The sequence below is a fragment of the Haliotis rufescens genome, unplaced genomic scaffold (genome assembly GCF_023055435.1).
Source record: "Haliotis rufescens isolate VD_foot unplaced genomic scaffold, xgHalRufe1.0.p SCAF_3, whole genome shotgun sequence".
Classification (NCBI taxonomy): domain Eukaryota; kingdom Metazoa; phylum Mollusca; class Gastropoda; order Lepetellida; family Haliotidae; genus Haliotis; species Haliotis rufescens.
In genome coordinates this window covers 55,103,888-55,119,927 of record NW_025964001.1, presented here as the reverse complement: position 1 = coordinate 55,119,927, position 16,040 = coordinate 55,103,888, and the positions used below count along the sequence as shown (strand labels likewise).

The window sequence follows — 16,040 nt, the reverse complement described above, 5'->3', positions numbered from 1 at the left end:
CCAATAAATACACGACATCACACAAAGCTAGTCTCCATCTTAGAATGGGCAGGTCCATATCGACCCGGGGTCGCTAGGCTCGTCATGTTTAGACCGGGTAGATTTTTCATTAAAACCTCAAATCTTACCCCCAAAATCCACAAGGACAGCGTGGAGGTTCGCTGCTATTGGAATCTTCCATCTGCGGAAGACGAAATTTACGTGGAGACGAATATTTCGTCTGAGAAAAAGACAGAATGTAGTGAAGGAATGACAATCACACCAGCTGGTTAGTTTTCATATCAGAACGAGGCCCGTCTGTCATTTCCGGGTAAGAGGTCACCATGACCGTGCATGAATGGGTTCCCACGATCAGTCGCGCGTATCTTCCATCTTACACATCCTAATTGATGAACTATTCCTTAAACTTACGTGACATATACTATTTCTATTTTCACCTAGAATCAATGTTTCTATTAATACACTAGGAGATGCGCGTATAGAAAGGATAATTATAGAACGATTCAAGAATCTGACAGAAATAGAATAGGCCAGCTTTTTTTTATTTCTTTCTGTGAATATTAACTGCCACGTTTATATGATTTTTTGCAGCCAAAAGCTTTTTTAAAACAGATACACTTGACACCCAAAAGATGGAATGTATTGTGTGAGTTTTATATTGACCTCCTGGTTATTGCTAGCTATTCCAAAAGAAACTTATTTTTCCACATAGTTTTAAAAGTACCCTTATGTAATTTTCATGAGTCAATTAATAGCTTGTAGTATTTAAGTGTCTTTGCGACTGCAATTTCAAAATTTTATATTGAATAAAAAATAAAGCCCTATATCAAGTTTACAATTCAGAACCATGGTACGTCAAGGTTGACAGGTTTGTTTTTATGTTTTGTTTACAAATAATTTAATGTAAATAATTTTTTTAAAATGATTGGCGGTCCGTGATAGGTACTTTCCTTTACTGAGACTAACACTTGCGATAAGCAAATCTATATACGTGAACGTATTGAGCATGTTGATGAGTGAGTGAGTTAAAATCTATTAGTAAATATCCCAGATTCAATTTGAAAAGAACCTCAGAGACAAAAAGTAAAACATATCTAGACAACTACCTATATGAGTACATGTAATTCATACACACATTAAAATGTATCATAAAGACCACCATCTTGATATAAAAAATCAAATGCCAGCTTACATGTAAGAGTCGTGTTTCAAGGCGCCTGCTTAATAGTCAGAATCACTTAATGAGCGCTCACCCCTGCACATACCATACCCATATACCCCACCCGTTCACAGGATACCCCAGTGGCTTTAGTGCCAACACGAAATAATTGCAGTATAAATAATATGATCATCAATAATAACGTATAATAGTTTTTATGGGTTTTTTCAAAACTTTAACATAATTCATTCAGTGGAGCGATCGGGTAGCCCAGTGGTTAAAGCGTTCGCTCGTCACGCCGAAGACCCGGGTTCGATTCCCCACATAGGTACAATGTTTGAAGCCCGTTTCTGGTGTCCCCCGCCGTGATATTGCTGGAATATTGCTAAAAGCGGCGTAAAACCATCATGGCTCACTCTCTCATTCAGTTTTAGCATGCACTGCGTTTGACATAAACTGCCGGGGAAAACAAGTATACACCATGTTTGGTGGTGTCGGAAAATGAAACAAACAAACAAACAAACAAACAAACAATGATGACGTATTTGATACTGGTATCATAGTCGATATTACATGTATCACATCAATGAGGGGCGGTCGGATAGCCTAGTGGTTAAAGCGTTCGCTCGTCACGCCCAAGACCCGGGTTCGATTCCCGACATGGGTACAATGTGTGAAGCCCATGTCTGGTGTCCCCCGCCGTGATATTGCTGGAATATTGCTAAAAGCGGCGTAAAATCAAACTCACACACACACACACACACACACACACACACACACACACATCAATGAATGTCTGACAACAGGTGACGTCACATGAAGTCGCAAGGAACATGGGGGTCGTAATTTCACAGCACACGGTAATGAGCAGAGCGAAGTGTGTATTTTTAAGGTATATTTTTTTGCCCGACACTTCAGTTTGCGTAAAGTCACGTATATATTGTTATTAAAACGTCATTGCAATATCGCTATACAAGTGCTACAGCGGCGTAAAACAATACCCAATCACTCAGAATAAAACATAATTCCATTTTAATTAATTTTAATCTTGTTATTCAAGGTTTACTTATACATGTGCACATGAGAGAGAGAGAGAGAGAGAGGAGAGAGAGAGAGAGAGAGAGAGAGAGAGAGAGAGAGAGAGAGAGAGAGAGAGAGAGAGAGAGAGAGAGAGAGAGAGAGATTCCTACGTCAGAGATATAGATGGATAAATTCTTTTGCACATGTGTATATATATAATGTTTATATAATAATGGGATTTTCGTATCTACAAACATGTTTACATATTTACAGCAACATTTTGGGGAAATATCAGATGTAAAATTGCACTTGTTGCTGTATCCACTCATTATTTGTGTGACCACTCTCCATAAAAGGACGATCTAAATTTAAGATGATTTGAACAGGCACTAAGTGTATTATTATATTAGTATTAGTAAATATATCATTTCTATCGTTATCATAATGATCATACCGTTATTCTTTCAATGAACCGCGAGAAGTAAATTAAAGACAGAGTTGCCCCCCTTTATCACATAGCTGGCTCGCAGGCATTTGTAGCTGAAAACAAATATTATAAACATATTGTTTATTGATCCCAAGATACATGGGTCATCAAAAGATATGTTTACGTGTATACAGCTACGAATTTCCTTTTTAACTTGAATCTTCACCCTCAATGTCAAATATTTAATACACACAAGGAGTTGCTATATGGCTGAAATAATGCCGAAATGCTGAAATAATTTTAACTCACTCACCCAATACACAATGAACGTCGGTATGTAACAGGCAAGTTGACCCCGTCCCCGTGTTGTGTTATAAATTCAAAAAATATAATTATGAGATTTTTGTCATGAAGAAAAACTTGCCAAACTCAATAAATCATTATTGAAAAGATAACCCTTTGTTTATATTGTGATTTTTTTTGACAATTGTGTTGATGTTTAGGTCGTCAAGGGGCATGGAGCTTACGTTTTAATGTTCACAAACATCCTATTTTGTATTTTATTATTAATTCTACATAAATTACCCCTTGAAAACGTTTAGCCATGAGAACGCAAATCTGGACTCGCGTACTTCCTATATACATGCTGGAACATTTGGCGTTTACAGAAGAACCATATAGCAACCGTTCACTATGAGTATCAAAACACCCGTGTTTCATGTGTTCTCTACCTCCATCCCGTATACATGGATATATGTCTCTATTTGGGTTATGGTTTCCTTGTCGCACCATCACCAGATGAAAAGTCAGCTTGATAACCTTTGTATTGCAGAGAAAAATAAAGCGTCCTGTGAAATAAAAATCAAAATCTACAAAACACAAACAAAATCCTAAAATACTGCGTATATGCTTGCGGTGCAAATATAATTAAAAATTAAAAGCAATTGTATACGCATGCAAGTATGTTTTATAAGTGCGTTGGACCCGTGAAGATTCCGGGGTAGAATAGGTCTTCCGCAACCCTTGCTTGCCCTAAAAGGTGACTATGCTTGTCGTAAAAGGCGACTAACGGGATCGGGTGATCAGGCTCGCTGACTTGGTTGATGCATGTCATCGATCCCAATTGCGTGGATCGATGCTCATGATATTAATCACTGGATTGTCTGGTCCAGACTCGTTTATTTACAGACCGCCGTCATATAGCTGGAATATTGCTGAGTGCGGCGTTAAACAACAAACCAACCAAATTATAAGTGCGTTGCATGATTTTATGCAAGTTATCTATTTATATTTTACGAGAGCTTCTAATGCTTCCGACAGAAGTAACATCCGAAGCTGTATCGGAATTACCTTGTTTGTTTGTTTGATGTTTTACGCCACACTCAGCAATATTTCAGTTATATGACGATGGCCTGTAAATATCTGAGTCTGACCAAGAGCACCCAGTGATTGATATTATGAACAACTATCCACGCCGTCGGGATGAAATGGCACAGGGCGGGACTACCCGATCCACGAAGTGGCCTCTCATGACCATGCAGCATACATGTTTCTGCACGGGAGCCAGTTTTTACCCAAAATCCCCACGGGGTAGACGTTATCCTAGGGCTAATCTATTGCCCACAATGCCACTCATCCTGATGGAACGAGCAGTGTGTCTCCCGTTGCCATGGTAGACAATTTGTTGAAAATGTAATGAGTAAGGACATATACAGTTCACGATTTGTGCTGCATCTTCCCAAATAAACAATGTGTTGGTTATGAGTTTTGTGCGCTCTTCCACTCGCGTTTGTTACAGAGCCTGAGGACCGACATTTTATAACTCCCCGTCTCGCCATTAATACGCCTGTGTTATTAAAAGAACGTTCGAGTTTGTTCATTTATTATTATTAAGTTATTGATGGATGAACATTATTATTTTTTCGCTTAAGCATTCTTTTCTTCATTCTTTTACAAATTTCTTACAAATGTAATTAGTTTGATTGAAGAAATGCCTCTTACAAACACATATATACATCATTATTTTCCTTAACAGACTTGTATTCCAATATTATTATGAATAACTTTTACATGAATATTTGAAGTTCTCCTCCAGTCAATCATGTATCTATTTGCCATGAACAGTAAGAAAATAGGAAAAAACCCTATCTCCATTTTATTATAATAACAAGTAAATAACATCTCAAATTACCTAAAACAGACAAATTAAAGGCAAAAAAAATCACTCTATCACTGGTGCTCTTTCAAGTTCTATAACTGTCATACATCATATCAGTTTAAATAGCACACAGTGCCCTCGGTTTAATGAATATGATTTTCGCTTATCAGATGTCAGAAACCAAAAATATGAGCAGTGTCATGTTATCACACACATCAAACGACTCCTACACTATTCAGGGAATTGCATTCATCCCTCTGATTGAGACACAGCTGTAGTGTTCTGCTGGGAAATTGGACACATCGGGAGTGGACATGGTAAGCAGATCACTGTGTCATATTTCTGTAAAATTAAACATCAAATTGATCAACATAATGGGCATTTTGTATGTCTATATTGCTGTTATATTGCTGAAATCATCATTTATGTAAGTATATACAAGTGTGTCAGGTTATTGAAATAGATCAAACTAAGGCGTAGATTTACAAATCGATAACTGATAATTGATCAAAGCACGTGTATTAAGTTGGGCATATTTTTGTCATGTAGACAATTAACTGATATTGCAGCAATACTAACCGAAAATACTATAACACACACACACGCGCGCACGCACACACACACACGCACACACGCGCAGGCGCGCGGTATTGTAGATATACCCACACGAGATACATATTTGTTTGTAGTAGACACTTATATGTTTATTACTCCAAAGTTTGTTAGTGTGATAAAAACTGGTGTCTGCATACGCGTAAAAGATAAGAGATACAAACTAATGTCATAATCAACTATTCTTAAACGATCTTTAAACATAATATATATAAATCTGGTATATTTGGGAAGAAACAAAACTAACTGTTTTTAACTTGATCTGTCTACAAACAGGATACAAAACTTGGGAAAAACCCGTGTGAGTGAGTGAGTTGGGTTTAACGCCGCCTTGAACGGCGTGTCAAGTTTAATGTGGGAGGAAAACCCGTAGTGTTGCAGGTCTGAGACGTTTACCACTAAGTTGAAACCCACGAGCACGGGTATGGTGCTGACAAACCTTGAAACGTAATCATTCAAACTAACGACCATAGGTTTCTCCCCCAACCCCCCAAACGAACAAAGACATAAAACTAACAAGCACACACACACACACACACACACACACACACACACAGAAACGAAACGTTGGAGAATATTAATGCTTATTGTACTATAGGTTTTTAAGTCATATAGATTATACTATATTGTACTCAATTAACTTCCATTCATAGATTTGGAAAAGCATATGCAGTAAGAAGATATACATTTGTTTGTTTGGTTATTGCAATCGATATAAATCGCGATGCTATGAGAGATAAGTAGAACACGTCTGAACGTATGAAGTTGAGCCGAGTTCGTAACACTCACTAATCCGAGATTAGCTTGCTTTCCTTCATGACCTCGCGCTGCACATGAAATCTCGCGAGTTCTCCTTAGAGACAGCATAGCTACCGGAGAGCGTCAAGATGGCGGCACTGAGCATGGGGGCGTTTGGTCTATCTTATCAAAAGTATCTGCAAGAACAAGGAGATCGCGAAAGAGAGCTGAATCGAGGACCTGGTGCGGTGTGGGTAACTAAACGATATATACCAACGGATCTCCGTGTCACTGCACCTGTGCCAAGACACAAATTTCTGGCCCCTGCGGATCTTCCCACGGTGGAAGAACACTGGCTCCCCGTGGGAGAACCCCCTCTCAGAAGTTTTGACAGGAGGGAGGAAAAGATGATCTACGCGTCCCACCCGTCTTCCAGAAGCGAGGAGTGGTCCACCCTGAGACAAACTCTACCATCTAGGGGGGGTCACAAGAAACCCTGTCCCCCAAATTGGGGGACCGGCACGAGCCTCCCACCCATTGTCACCGAGAGGACGGTCAGTCGATTCCCAATCGTCAACAGTCCGATGACAAGGTACGTGGGTTTTATTTTTCTTTGTAGTTTTGTTTATGTGTTATTGATAATTTAGCATTCAATCCCTCTGGCAACAAAATAAATTGAGAAATCAGTCAACGTAAATGATATTCGTGATACAATGAAAACACATAAGGGACTGGTAATGTATTAGGCCGTTATTACAAGGGAGGCGGTAAGATTAGATAGAGAATAGAACTGGTATTATACTATATATAGATAAGAATCACATTATTTTTGGATTTAAAGAAAACGTAATGGCGTCTTGAATTTAATTTATATTGCAACAAAGCAATACATCTACCCACTAAAGTGCTCAAACTCTCTCCCTAATATTATCCAACTAAATAAAATATCTCTTAACCTTATTCCATACGCACAAATACGTCTCATACACGAAATGTGAATACGATAAATTAATGGCCTTCTGGTCGCCATGTCACAACCTTTTTACATAACCATACTGTATTGATAAGTTTGCCTATCCTACATGCATTTAATATGTATCACAATAGTAATAATAAATTACCAGTCCCTTAACTCGAATTACAGCGATATATTCCTATGTTATTGGTCATTGTGGCACGTTATTTTGCCACAAACAATAACACTAGCTACATCGTCTTCAAGGGTACTTCAAAACTAAAGGAGCTCGACTATTGAACAGTAATGCATGTAGCTATCCTCCCCATACGGAAGTGTTGCGAATCTACACAAGAACTAGTTCACAATCGATTTCTTCACTTGCAGATATGTTGATGACATGCACCTTACCAACAGACTATTCAAGCTTCATTGAACACAGCTGAAGCCCCAAGTCTTCCATACCACTCCACGCGGAACTGTAAACACCGACATCTTGTGTAGAAAATGATATTCTACCAAGCTCTATCAAACTTTCGTTTATCCGAACCTTGTTGCCCCATGGTCGTCGGTTATGGGTCGAGTATTCATGTGTTGTGAACGGTTATATGTGGGTATTAATGCTGGTGAATGATGTTTTGTTGTTAATATGTTTATTCATGGCTCTACTTGCTGTGACATTATTGCTTTTACATACGATACAGTATTATTAAACTATACCTGCCAGTATTATAAGTCACTCTGCAAATTAACCGTAGGGAATTTGTTTCAATTGGTTTTGGATGTGTTTGGTTGTTGATTATTATGTTTAGATTTAATCGATAATATTGTTCTTGCCATGGTGATTTGACGTTATTAATAATGTATTTTTAAGGTTTAATAGTCTGGATCTAAGCCTCATCAGTATTATTGCAGCCACCATAACGGTAACAACCACAGTGTTCATGCAGTGTTTAGTTGGTGTGTGACATTCTGTGCTGAAAATTCACACGTTTTGTTCTTGTGGGATTAGGTGGTCAGTGATTAATAGTTTATGCTAATACTAAATATTTAACAGTCATTGTATTGTCGTACTATATTGCACATGGGATCACTGCTCTTTCACATAATCATATATTATGAAGTAGCGTATCATCCTCCTTTTTAAATAGAAATACATAACTTGAGATATATGCTTAGAGTTGCGTGACTATATATCAAGTACAGTAAACTACGGTTATAACGAACACGCTTATAACCAACTAACGGATATAACGAACTAACGTTTTAGTCCCGACTATATGCTGTAGTTATGCTGTATATATATGCTTATAACGAACTACGGTTATAACGAACTAAAATTAGTAGTCCCTTTGAGTTCGTTATAACCGTAGTTTACTGTATTTAAATTAAACCAAGATTGGTTATACCAATTGATGTTTTCGCCTTGTTTGGAATCTATTTGGTCTCTTACAAAATCAATCGATGTTGCAACATTATATAACCAAGTATACGCAACCGTTATTCAAAATGTGCCTTAAATTATATATTACGTATAATACTGCATATCAACGAGCTCTTCAACATCCTACTTATGAAACGCTTATGCTTATCCTCTTTTATGTATAATTATTGAGTTATTGAAAAGTAATACAACTGTCAGTATAATGGTCATTGATTGTCCCGTCTACTGATAATATCGGCTTCTCATCGTGTTCCTTTGATCTCAGCCATCTAGTCATTATTCTTGCAACTGCTTTCTATCAACCGCTGATCTGTCTATCGTGTTTGATGTTACGTAGCTATGACAACTGTCTGTTGCTTGTGTTGCTTGTGTTACTTGCAACGTATATGTGCAAGTTTCGGCATTTTGGAATTTAACTTTAAAAACCTTTTTATATTTTGATTCTTTTCATTTCATTTGTATTTTATATGTGTCTATGTTGGTGAATAAAAAATACATTTTCACTTAGTGTTGTTATATTATCTACGCATGCATCTCCGGATGAGCTAAGTGAAAGAAATGCATATTCGCATTCCACTGTATTTGTCATTTAATTACTTAAATAGTATGTGATCATGCAATCAGCTGAGTAAAGGATATCAACAACACGTTAACCTCTGCCTGGTGGGCAGAACAAGGTCCTGGTATCCAATGTTTATATGGCAAGAGCCGAGAAAAAAAAGAGGAGCGGGTGTGTTACACATCTTCTTTTCAAGGGCGTAAACTGACTACAAAAGTCCAAACTTGACTTATAATATAAGGGTAACGCTATTTTTCAGGGCATTATCATTTGCAGAAGCCCGAGGTCTTCTATTAACTGCCCGACGAAGGGCTTCTGCAAATGATAATGCCCTGAAAAATAGCGTTACCGTTATAGCTAAAATGGATGGAATTTGTTATCAAATAAAAGAAACAACAATATCGGTTTTGAAACATTTACTGCAATCAACACGAATGTCACTGACCTACTTTTACAAATATGGGAACGTCATAGAACAAACCAGATGACGTCACTATTCAACGTGACGTCACCTATCCCTATCCTATGACGTCACCTAACAACGGGCGGGATAATGGCCCGTCGTCAAGCATTATGAGGGCATTATCAAGTTACAGGGGCCCGCTCATTTCTGATAACATGCGGACGGTTTTATGATAATTCTATCCATTTTAGCTATAAAGTCAGTTAACTCCCTTGCCTCGGAAAGATGGTAGTTGCAATATGTGGATCGTTGTTCATGCACCCCATACTGGCCGGCCCGATTCAGATAAAATTATTCTGTACAGGTTTGATTAATGAGTGAGTATGGTTTACGCCGATTTTAGCAGTATTCCAGCAAAATCACGGCGGGGAACACCAGAAATGGGCTTAACACATCATATTCATGTTGGAAATCGAACCCGGGTCTTCGGCGTGATGAGCGAACGCTTTAACCACTGGGCTGCCCCAACGGGATTTATTAAGCTGCATCGAATTATCATTTAACGGCATACATAAGTTTATTTCGGAGACTATATATGAGTACACTATTCAACATGCACATGGTCATAATACATGTTCTCACATTGTTTTCAGTGATTGCAATGGCGATTTATAATACCGAAGCTACACTTGTCATCATCCTGGGCAATCTAGTGTATTAACCCCTGTTGTATTATGCCATATATCGTGTACCCATTCGCCACCATAGCTTCGTTTTGGGTTTGATACAAACGCTTAAAATAGCCGTCCAAACAAATTACACCGATGAGCGAGAGAAATTTTGTGCACTGATATGAGCGAGTGTGACGTCACTTCCGAAACGATGCTAATTGTGGCGAGTGGTTCCAGGGTATTTATCATGATGACCTCGCGTATAAAAACTCAAACCACCTCGCTTCATTATATCAATATATACATAAAATTTATTCTGCACAAACACGGAACACACAATACAACATACAAAGAGTTATTCAATGTTTTACATTGTGAATCAATCAATTACGACAGGATACCATCACATGACATGACAAACTACATCATATGACATTGTCTATATATAGCACTACCGGTATACTACACTGCTTAAACCATTAACGATTGTCGCCCTATTGCCAAATTATGTTCGCTTTTCGGCGTCTTCTAGCTTAGATGATGTCCTGCGTTCGGTGAAAAATGTCTTGAAGACCATAACTTGTCCAAAGCCTGTCAGCATAACAATGACTGCTTGGGCGATGGACCACCACATGACGCGCCCGTTTAGTTGTTCGGCAATATGGCGACCTATAGATTCGCGCAGACGATACCTTGTTTGGAACTCTTTAACATGAGACATCATAACATGAATTTCGTCCATAGACATTTCAGCAGCAACTCTGACTGTTGGGACCTGTTTTCCGCCAGCTTCCTTTGAAAGGGAGTCCACGCTGAATGGTCGGATACTGAAGAAGATTGTCTTATGAGATATGGAGGAAAATTCATTATTGAAACAATATTTCCATTCACCCAATGTCGGTTCCATTGTGACAATGTCCCCGGATATTTTCTCTTGCTTGTACACTATTTTCCCAGCAGGGGAAATCACTTTGACGTCCACATCGTTGTTGCCGCCGCGAATCACTTTAAATTCAAACAGTATTTTAGAAGTATCTGTGAATATTTCCGAGAAGCACGTCTTTTCCTTGTCGGGCAGTTCAAACGTGTAATCACCCCCAACGAATCTTTTCCCGAGAGCAGACGACACCAGAAAAGCACAGACAAAACACACGTTGAATAAACGGCGATAATCCATCTTGTGATGCCTTAGAAGTGTTGCAGATCCAGGGGTGATTAAATCTCCCAGCTGATCAAGTTTATCATAGGTATCACACCCTTTTATCTCACTCTCGCTTAATAAGACCAGTGGAATTTTGCATGCCGTCTGCCACGACAACTTTACACGTAGTATGCCCTATACGCTTCTATAATTCAATAACTTTACCGGCGTCAACAGAAATTCTATTGGGTGAAGCCAACCTGCCACCTTTGAATGGTCAATATGTATTCTGAGAGGACCAGCTGTTGCTTGGATCGAAAGATGGTAACACTCTGCGCGGGCCGGATCCAGGGATCGGACGTCTATATTATTCAAAACTAACATTTTACATTTGCCGTATCATTATGATCATGTTTTGTAAGGCAGTTTACAGTTGTTAATTTGTTATACAATTCCCGTGTGGTGACAGCTGCAGATTGTGTAGATCCATGTTGATTTAAATTAAGTTATACCGAGCACAGACAAACACTTAGTCCCCGAAAAAAAATATGCATCTACAAAATATAAAATCAAATCCAAATGGAGCCCTGTCTGTTATTGTTCAAAACAACCTTAGGCCTAAGACTGTCCTAAGTCTGTGTTAATGCATGGGAGTTACGATCACTTTAGCGCTAATATTGCTTTGTACAACGACGCCCAGAATAATGCTTAAGGCAATCTAGACTTGCCAAACCATTCTAGACTTGAGTCGGTTTTAGTATTTATTCTTAAGAGTCTGGGCTCATTTGCACAAAACGACCGGAGCGCTACGACGATCGTAACTGACATACTTTAACATAGACTTACGATAGTCGTAGCGCTTAGAGCGCTTTGTGCAAGTGGACCCTGGGAGACAGACTAGATTGAGCATAATATTTAGATAATCACCTACTAGCTCATTCGTGACCAACTCGTGTTATTCCGGGACAAGCCGAATAGCGATTACGGAAAGAGGCGAGTGGTGACGAATGCTACTAGCTACGAGGAAATGCGGATATCACTATCTTTGTTTTTCAACTTTCAACATTATTTCAAAAGGGATACATAACCAATCATTCCGATTGGCAAATAGGTAAATCGATATTTTGCCAATAGAAAGTTAGAATATCATTGGTTTCTCAGTCAATCTATCGCTGGAAAAACGTCACATAAAACCGACTTTGACGTCATGAACAATGAATGACGTCATCTTCAATACGTGCGTTGATATGACGTCAATATTCGCAATATTTTGTTAATGCTACACGACCGCCCATTCTATTATCAGCCAATCACTACAAAGCAGACCGTTAGTGGTCATGGCCTAGAATCATAAACGCAAAAGAAAATGCTTGGTTAACCAATCAAATGCCACGGAATCACTTCCAATATATTTTCTGAAGTTTGCACGATCATGCGGCTTTTCCATTGGACGAGAGGACGGTCACATGACCGCGTAATTGACGTTAATTGAAGAATTGACTTTCACTTTGTGTGAACCTTCAAGAAGCGAGGACCAAACTGTATGACGAATCGTTCAATATCAAGAAATGTATGATGATAATTCAGATAAACGGCTGTGGCCTGTCACGTTTTGCGTTCGTTTGAGATTCTTTCCGCGATCGGATTCCTATTTGTTAGTTCAAAGGAAACTACTCTCACTTGTTTACGAGATGTATCCAGAATCCTGAATTTGTTGTGCTGTATTTTTTTACATGGGATCATCTTCCCGAGACAAGGGCTTTTTGTAGTCAGTTAACTCCCTTGCCTCGGGAAGATGCTTAGGATTTATTAAATACTGCTCTTAATTTAAATATGTATACATTGACATCAAACAACACGTACTGTCACTATATATACATTTAATTAAGAGTAGTATATTTAATAAATCCAAATAATACATCAAGCAACACGTACTGTCACCTGCTTGTCGTAAGGGTCGACTAACGGGATCGGGTGGTCAGGCTCGCTGACTTGGTTGATGCATGTCATCGATCTCAATTGCTTGGATCGATGCTCATGACATCAATCACTGGATCGTCTGGTCCAGACTCGATTATTTACAGACCGCCGTCATATATCTGGAATATTGCTGAGTGCGGTGTAAAACAACAAACCAACCAACGTACTGTCACGTAGGCGTGCAATAAAGGTAGACTATAATGTGGTGGAAGTTAAGGATGGGTTCGCAACCGTTTAATTTCATTTGTCGAATATGTAAATCGATTTAAACAACTGTCACTCACAGATTCTGTTTGAGATAGCCAATGTAATCCTAAACCGTCGTGTTTTAACAGTATATCAATTATCAGCAGATGATTTCATATAGACTCACGGGAGGCACATGTTAGGATGATTTGTGAAACCGGTGTGACTTCAGACTAAGGCGACCTTCATTCTAATCTAGTGGTTAGGGTGAACTTTAGCTAAGGTTGTTTTGTGAAACGGGGCCCAAACAATGAAAGATGGAGTGAACTGAACAATGTTGGACAAACCTGGAGCTCTGAGGTGGAAAATTCAAAAAAAAGTGTAGTCTATTCTCTCTTGAAACCACAATTTGAATTAGAAAATTATCTGACGTCCCTACCCCTAAATAAAGCTATCCCTCTACTTTTATTTCGTACTTCATGCCACCACTTACCAATTGAAAAAGGAAGATGGAATGGGATACCTATTTGTGAAAGAAAATGTAAACTGTGTTTTATTGATGATATTGGAGATGAATTTCACTATATTTTTAAATGTCCATATTTTACTAAAGAAAGAATTTTGTATATCCCACCTACATATTCTAAAAGACCTAATATGATTAAATTTCAAAGACTTTTCACTTGTAAAGAGATATCTGTATTAAAAAACCTTAGTAAATTCTGTAAATATGTAATGCAAATTGTAAAATCTTCCAGCTAACCACATATCCGCTATTATAATGTGTATTTTGCTGTCATTTTGTACCTCATATGTCGAGGATCTCGGCCTGAGCGTAATAAAGTTCTTTTCTGTTCTGTTCTGTTAATCGCACAGACGAAGAGAACCCGACCTGTCTTACGACCCTAGTCATTGTCAAACAATCCAATAAGAGGTGACATCTGTGACTATTGATGTATCACAAATAATACTGTGAGTGAGTGAGTCGGGTATACGTCGTGTTATAGAGAGTCACGTGCACGTGTCTGCTTGTGTGAGAAGAAAGCCCAAAGTGACACAGTTCAATAAAGGTTTAAATTATCACGAAGCTAAACCCAGCATGACAACTGTGGACCACTTTGTAAAACCAGAGAGCTGACAAACGAACACCCCGTAGGGATGTCAGTCAGGAATATAGGTCCCCTGCTGCCGTAAGAGGCGACTGAATGAACCGGATGGTCAGAGCGGATCCAGCAGTTTTAAAAGGAAGGGTTCCAAACCACCACCTGGACAAACACCCCCTCTATAGATCCGCCTATGTTGATGCATGTCATCTTATCCCAATTGCGCAGATCGATGCTCTTGGTGTCAATCACTGGATTATCTCGCCCAGACTCTTTTACTTACAGACCGCGGTCATATCGCTGGAATATTGCTGAGTGCGGCGTTAAACAACAAACAACAACAAAATGACCAACCAAGGATCATAATCGGGGCGAACCTGACACTCGAATCCACGATAATTAAGTACATGTAGTGTCTCCTTTGGCAAGTGGCTTTGTTCTAAATATGCGATCCTGTTAATCATCAAGCGCCTCACAGGCAGCTTTGACTGTATACTCCTGAGGGAGCTGAGAATGAAAAAAGCAAGCGCAAACTGATCCAATTTAAATGTAGCGTTTCTAGCATACATTGCTTATCGAGTTATATCTACTTAATAAGCGGATTACTTGTGTCACTGTGTCACCGCCTCCGTGGTCTAGTGGTAGAGCGTCCGCCCGGAGAGCGGAAGGTCCGGGGTTCGATCCCCGGCCGCGTCATACCAAAAGACGTTAAAAGATGGTACTTGTTACCCTGTCTGGCGCTCGGCATTAAGGGGCTAAAACAAGGACTTGGAGTGAGCGAGTGAGTGAGCTGGGTTTAACGCCGCTTTTAACAGTATTCCAGTAATATCGCGGCGTGTCAGCTTAATGTGGGAGGAAAGCCCGAAGTGATGCAGGTCTCAGACGTTTACCACTTCGGTGAAACCCACGAGCACAGGTATGGTGCTGACAAACCTAGAAACATAATCGGGGCGAACCGGGATTCGAACCCACAATCATAGGTTTCTGGCGTGCCCAAGGGACGCAACTCTGCACAGCGAATCGCGGCGCCTTAGACGACTGGGCTACCCGTGCCCCTCAAAACAAGGACTGGTCGGCTCGGAGTGTGTACTGTGTCTGAGTGGGGTATTCATGTTAAACTGCGGCATGGTATCTCAGTGAGCTAGCACTATAAATCGTGCATGCACGTCGCTAAATAAGTGCAAAATCTTGGACGCGACGTGAAACCCAATTTCACCTCACCTCACATTATAGAGACTTAACTGTGGCATTTGAAATAACAACATCTATATAGATGTGTTTGTATTAGCTCGGTTTTAAGACAAAAACAACACTAACAGTCTGTTTAAAGTTGACTCATATTGGCTGGAAGGTGGGGAAGGGGTGTAGCTTTGTATCGACTATTTATTTTAGTTTACATTGGGAATTATGATTGATATCGTAAACACGAAGGAACATTTATAGAATAAACAACGAACTACGGGCGATTATGGATTATCTGCGCC

At 39.3% G+C, this 16,040-nt stretch overlaps 3 protein-coding genes across 3 annotated transcripts in view; 1 reads left to right on the top strand and 2 right to left on the bottom strand.

Annotated features, from left to right (window-relative positions):
• Window positions 1-283, bottom strand: part of LOC124148750 (AN1-type zinc finger protein 3 homolog) — a 35,395-nt gene extending 35,112 nt beyond the window's left edge. The window contains exon 1 of the mRNA XM_046520017.2: window positions 129-283. Coding sequence (XP_046375973.1) covers window positions 129-181 — 53 coding nt within the window. The 5' untranslated portion in view covers window positions 182-283. The remainder of the gene's footprint in view (window positions 1-128) is intronic.
• Window positions 284-6,221: 5,938 nt separating this feature from the next.
• Window positions 6,222-9,016, top strand: LOC124148751. The gene is made up of 2 exons (XM_046520019.2): window positions 6,222-6,706; window positions 7,457-9,016. Exons 1-2 carry the CDS (start codon window positions 6,264-6,266, stop codon window positions 7,503-7,505), a joined length of 492 nt encoding a protein of 163 aa, XP_046375975.1. The 5' UTR covers window positions 6,222-6,263; the 3' UTR covers window positions 7,506-9,016.
• A 1,421-nt stretch (window positions 9,017-10,437) lies between these two features.
• On the bottom strand, window positions 10,438-11,516 carry LOC124148752 (transmembrane emp24 domain-containing protein 7-like). Its single transcript, XM_046520021.2, has one exon. The coding sequence runs from the start codon at window positions 11,321-11,323 to the stop codon at window positions 10,652-10,654; it is 672 nt and encodes a 223-aa protein (XP_046375977.2). The 5' UTR covers window positions 11,324-11,516; the 3' UTR covers window positions 10,438-10,651.
• Window positions 11,517-16,040: the final 4,524 nt, after the last annotated feature.

Coding starts and splice junctions, on each gene's coding strand:
- LOC124148751 (XM_046520019.2), top strand. CDS start 6,264: ATGGCGGCACTGAGCATGGGGGCGTTTGGTCTATCTTATCAAAAGTAT. Junction 6,707..7,456: donor GTCAACAGTCCGATGACAAG/GTACGTGGGTTT, acceptor CTTCACTTGCAG/ATATGTTGATGACATGCACC.
- LOC124148752 (XM_046520021.2), bottom strand. CDS start 11,323: ATGGATTATCGCCGTTTATTCAACGTGTGTTTTGTCTGTGCTTTTCTG.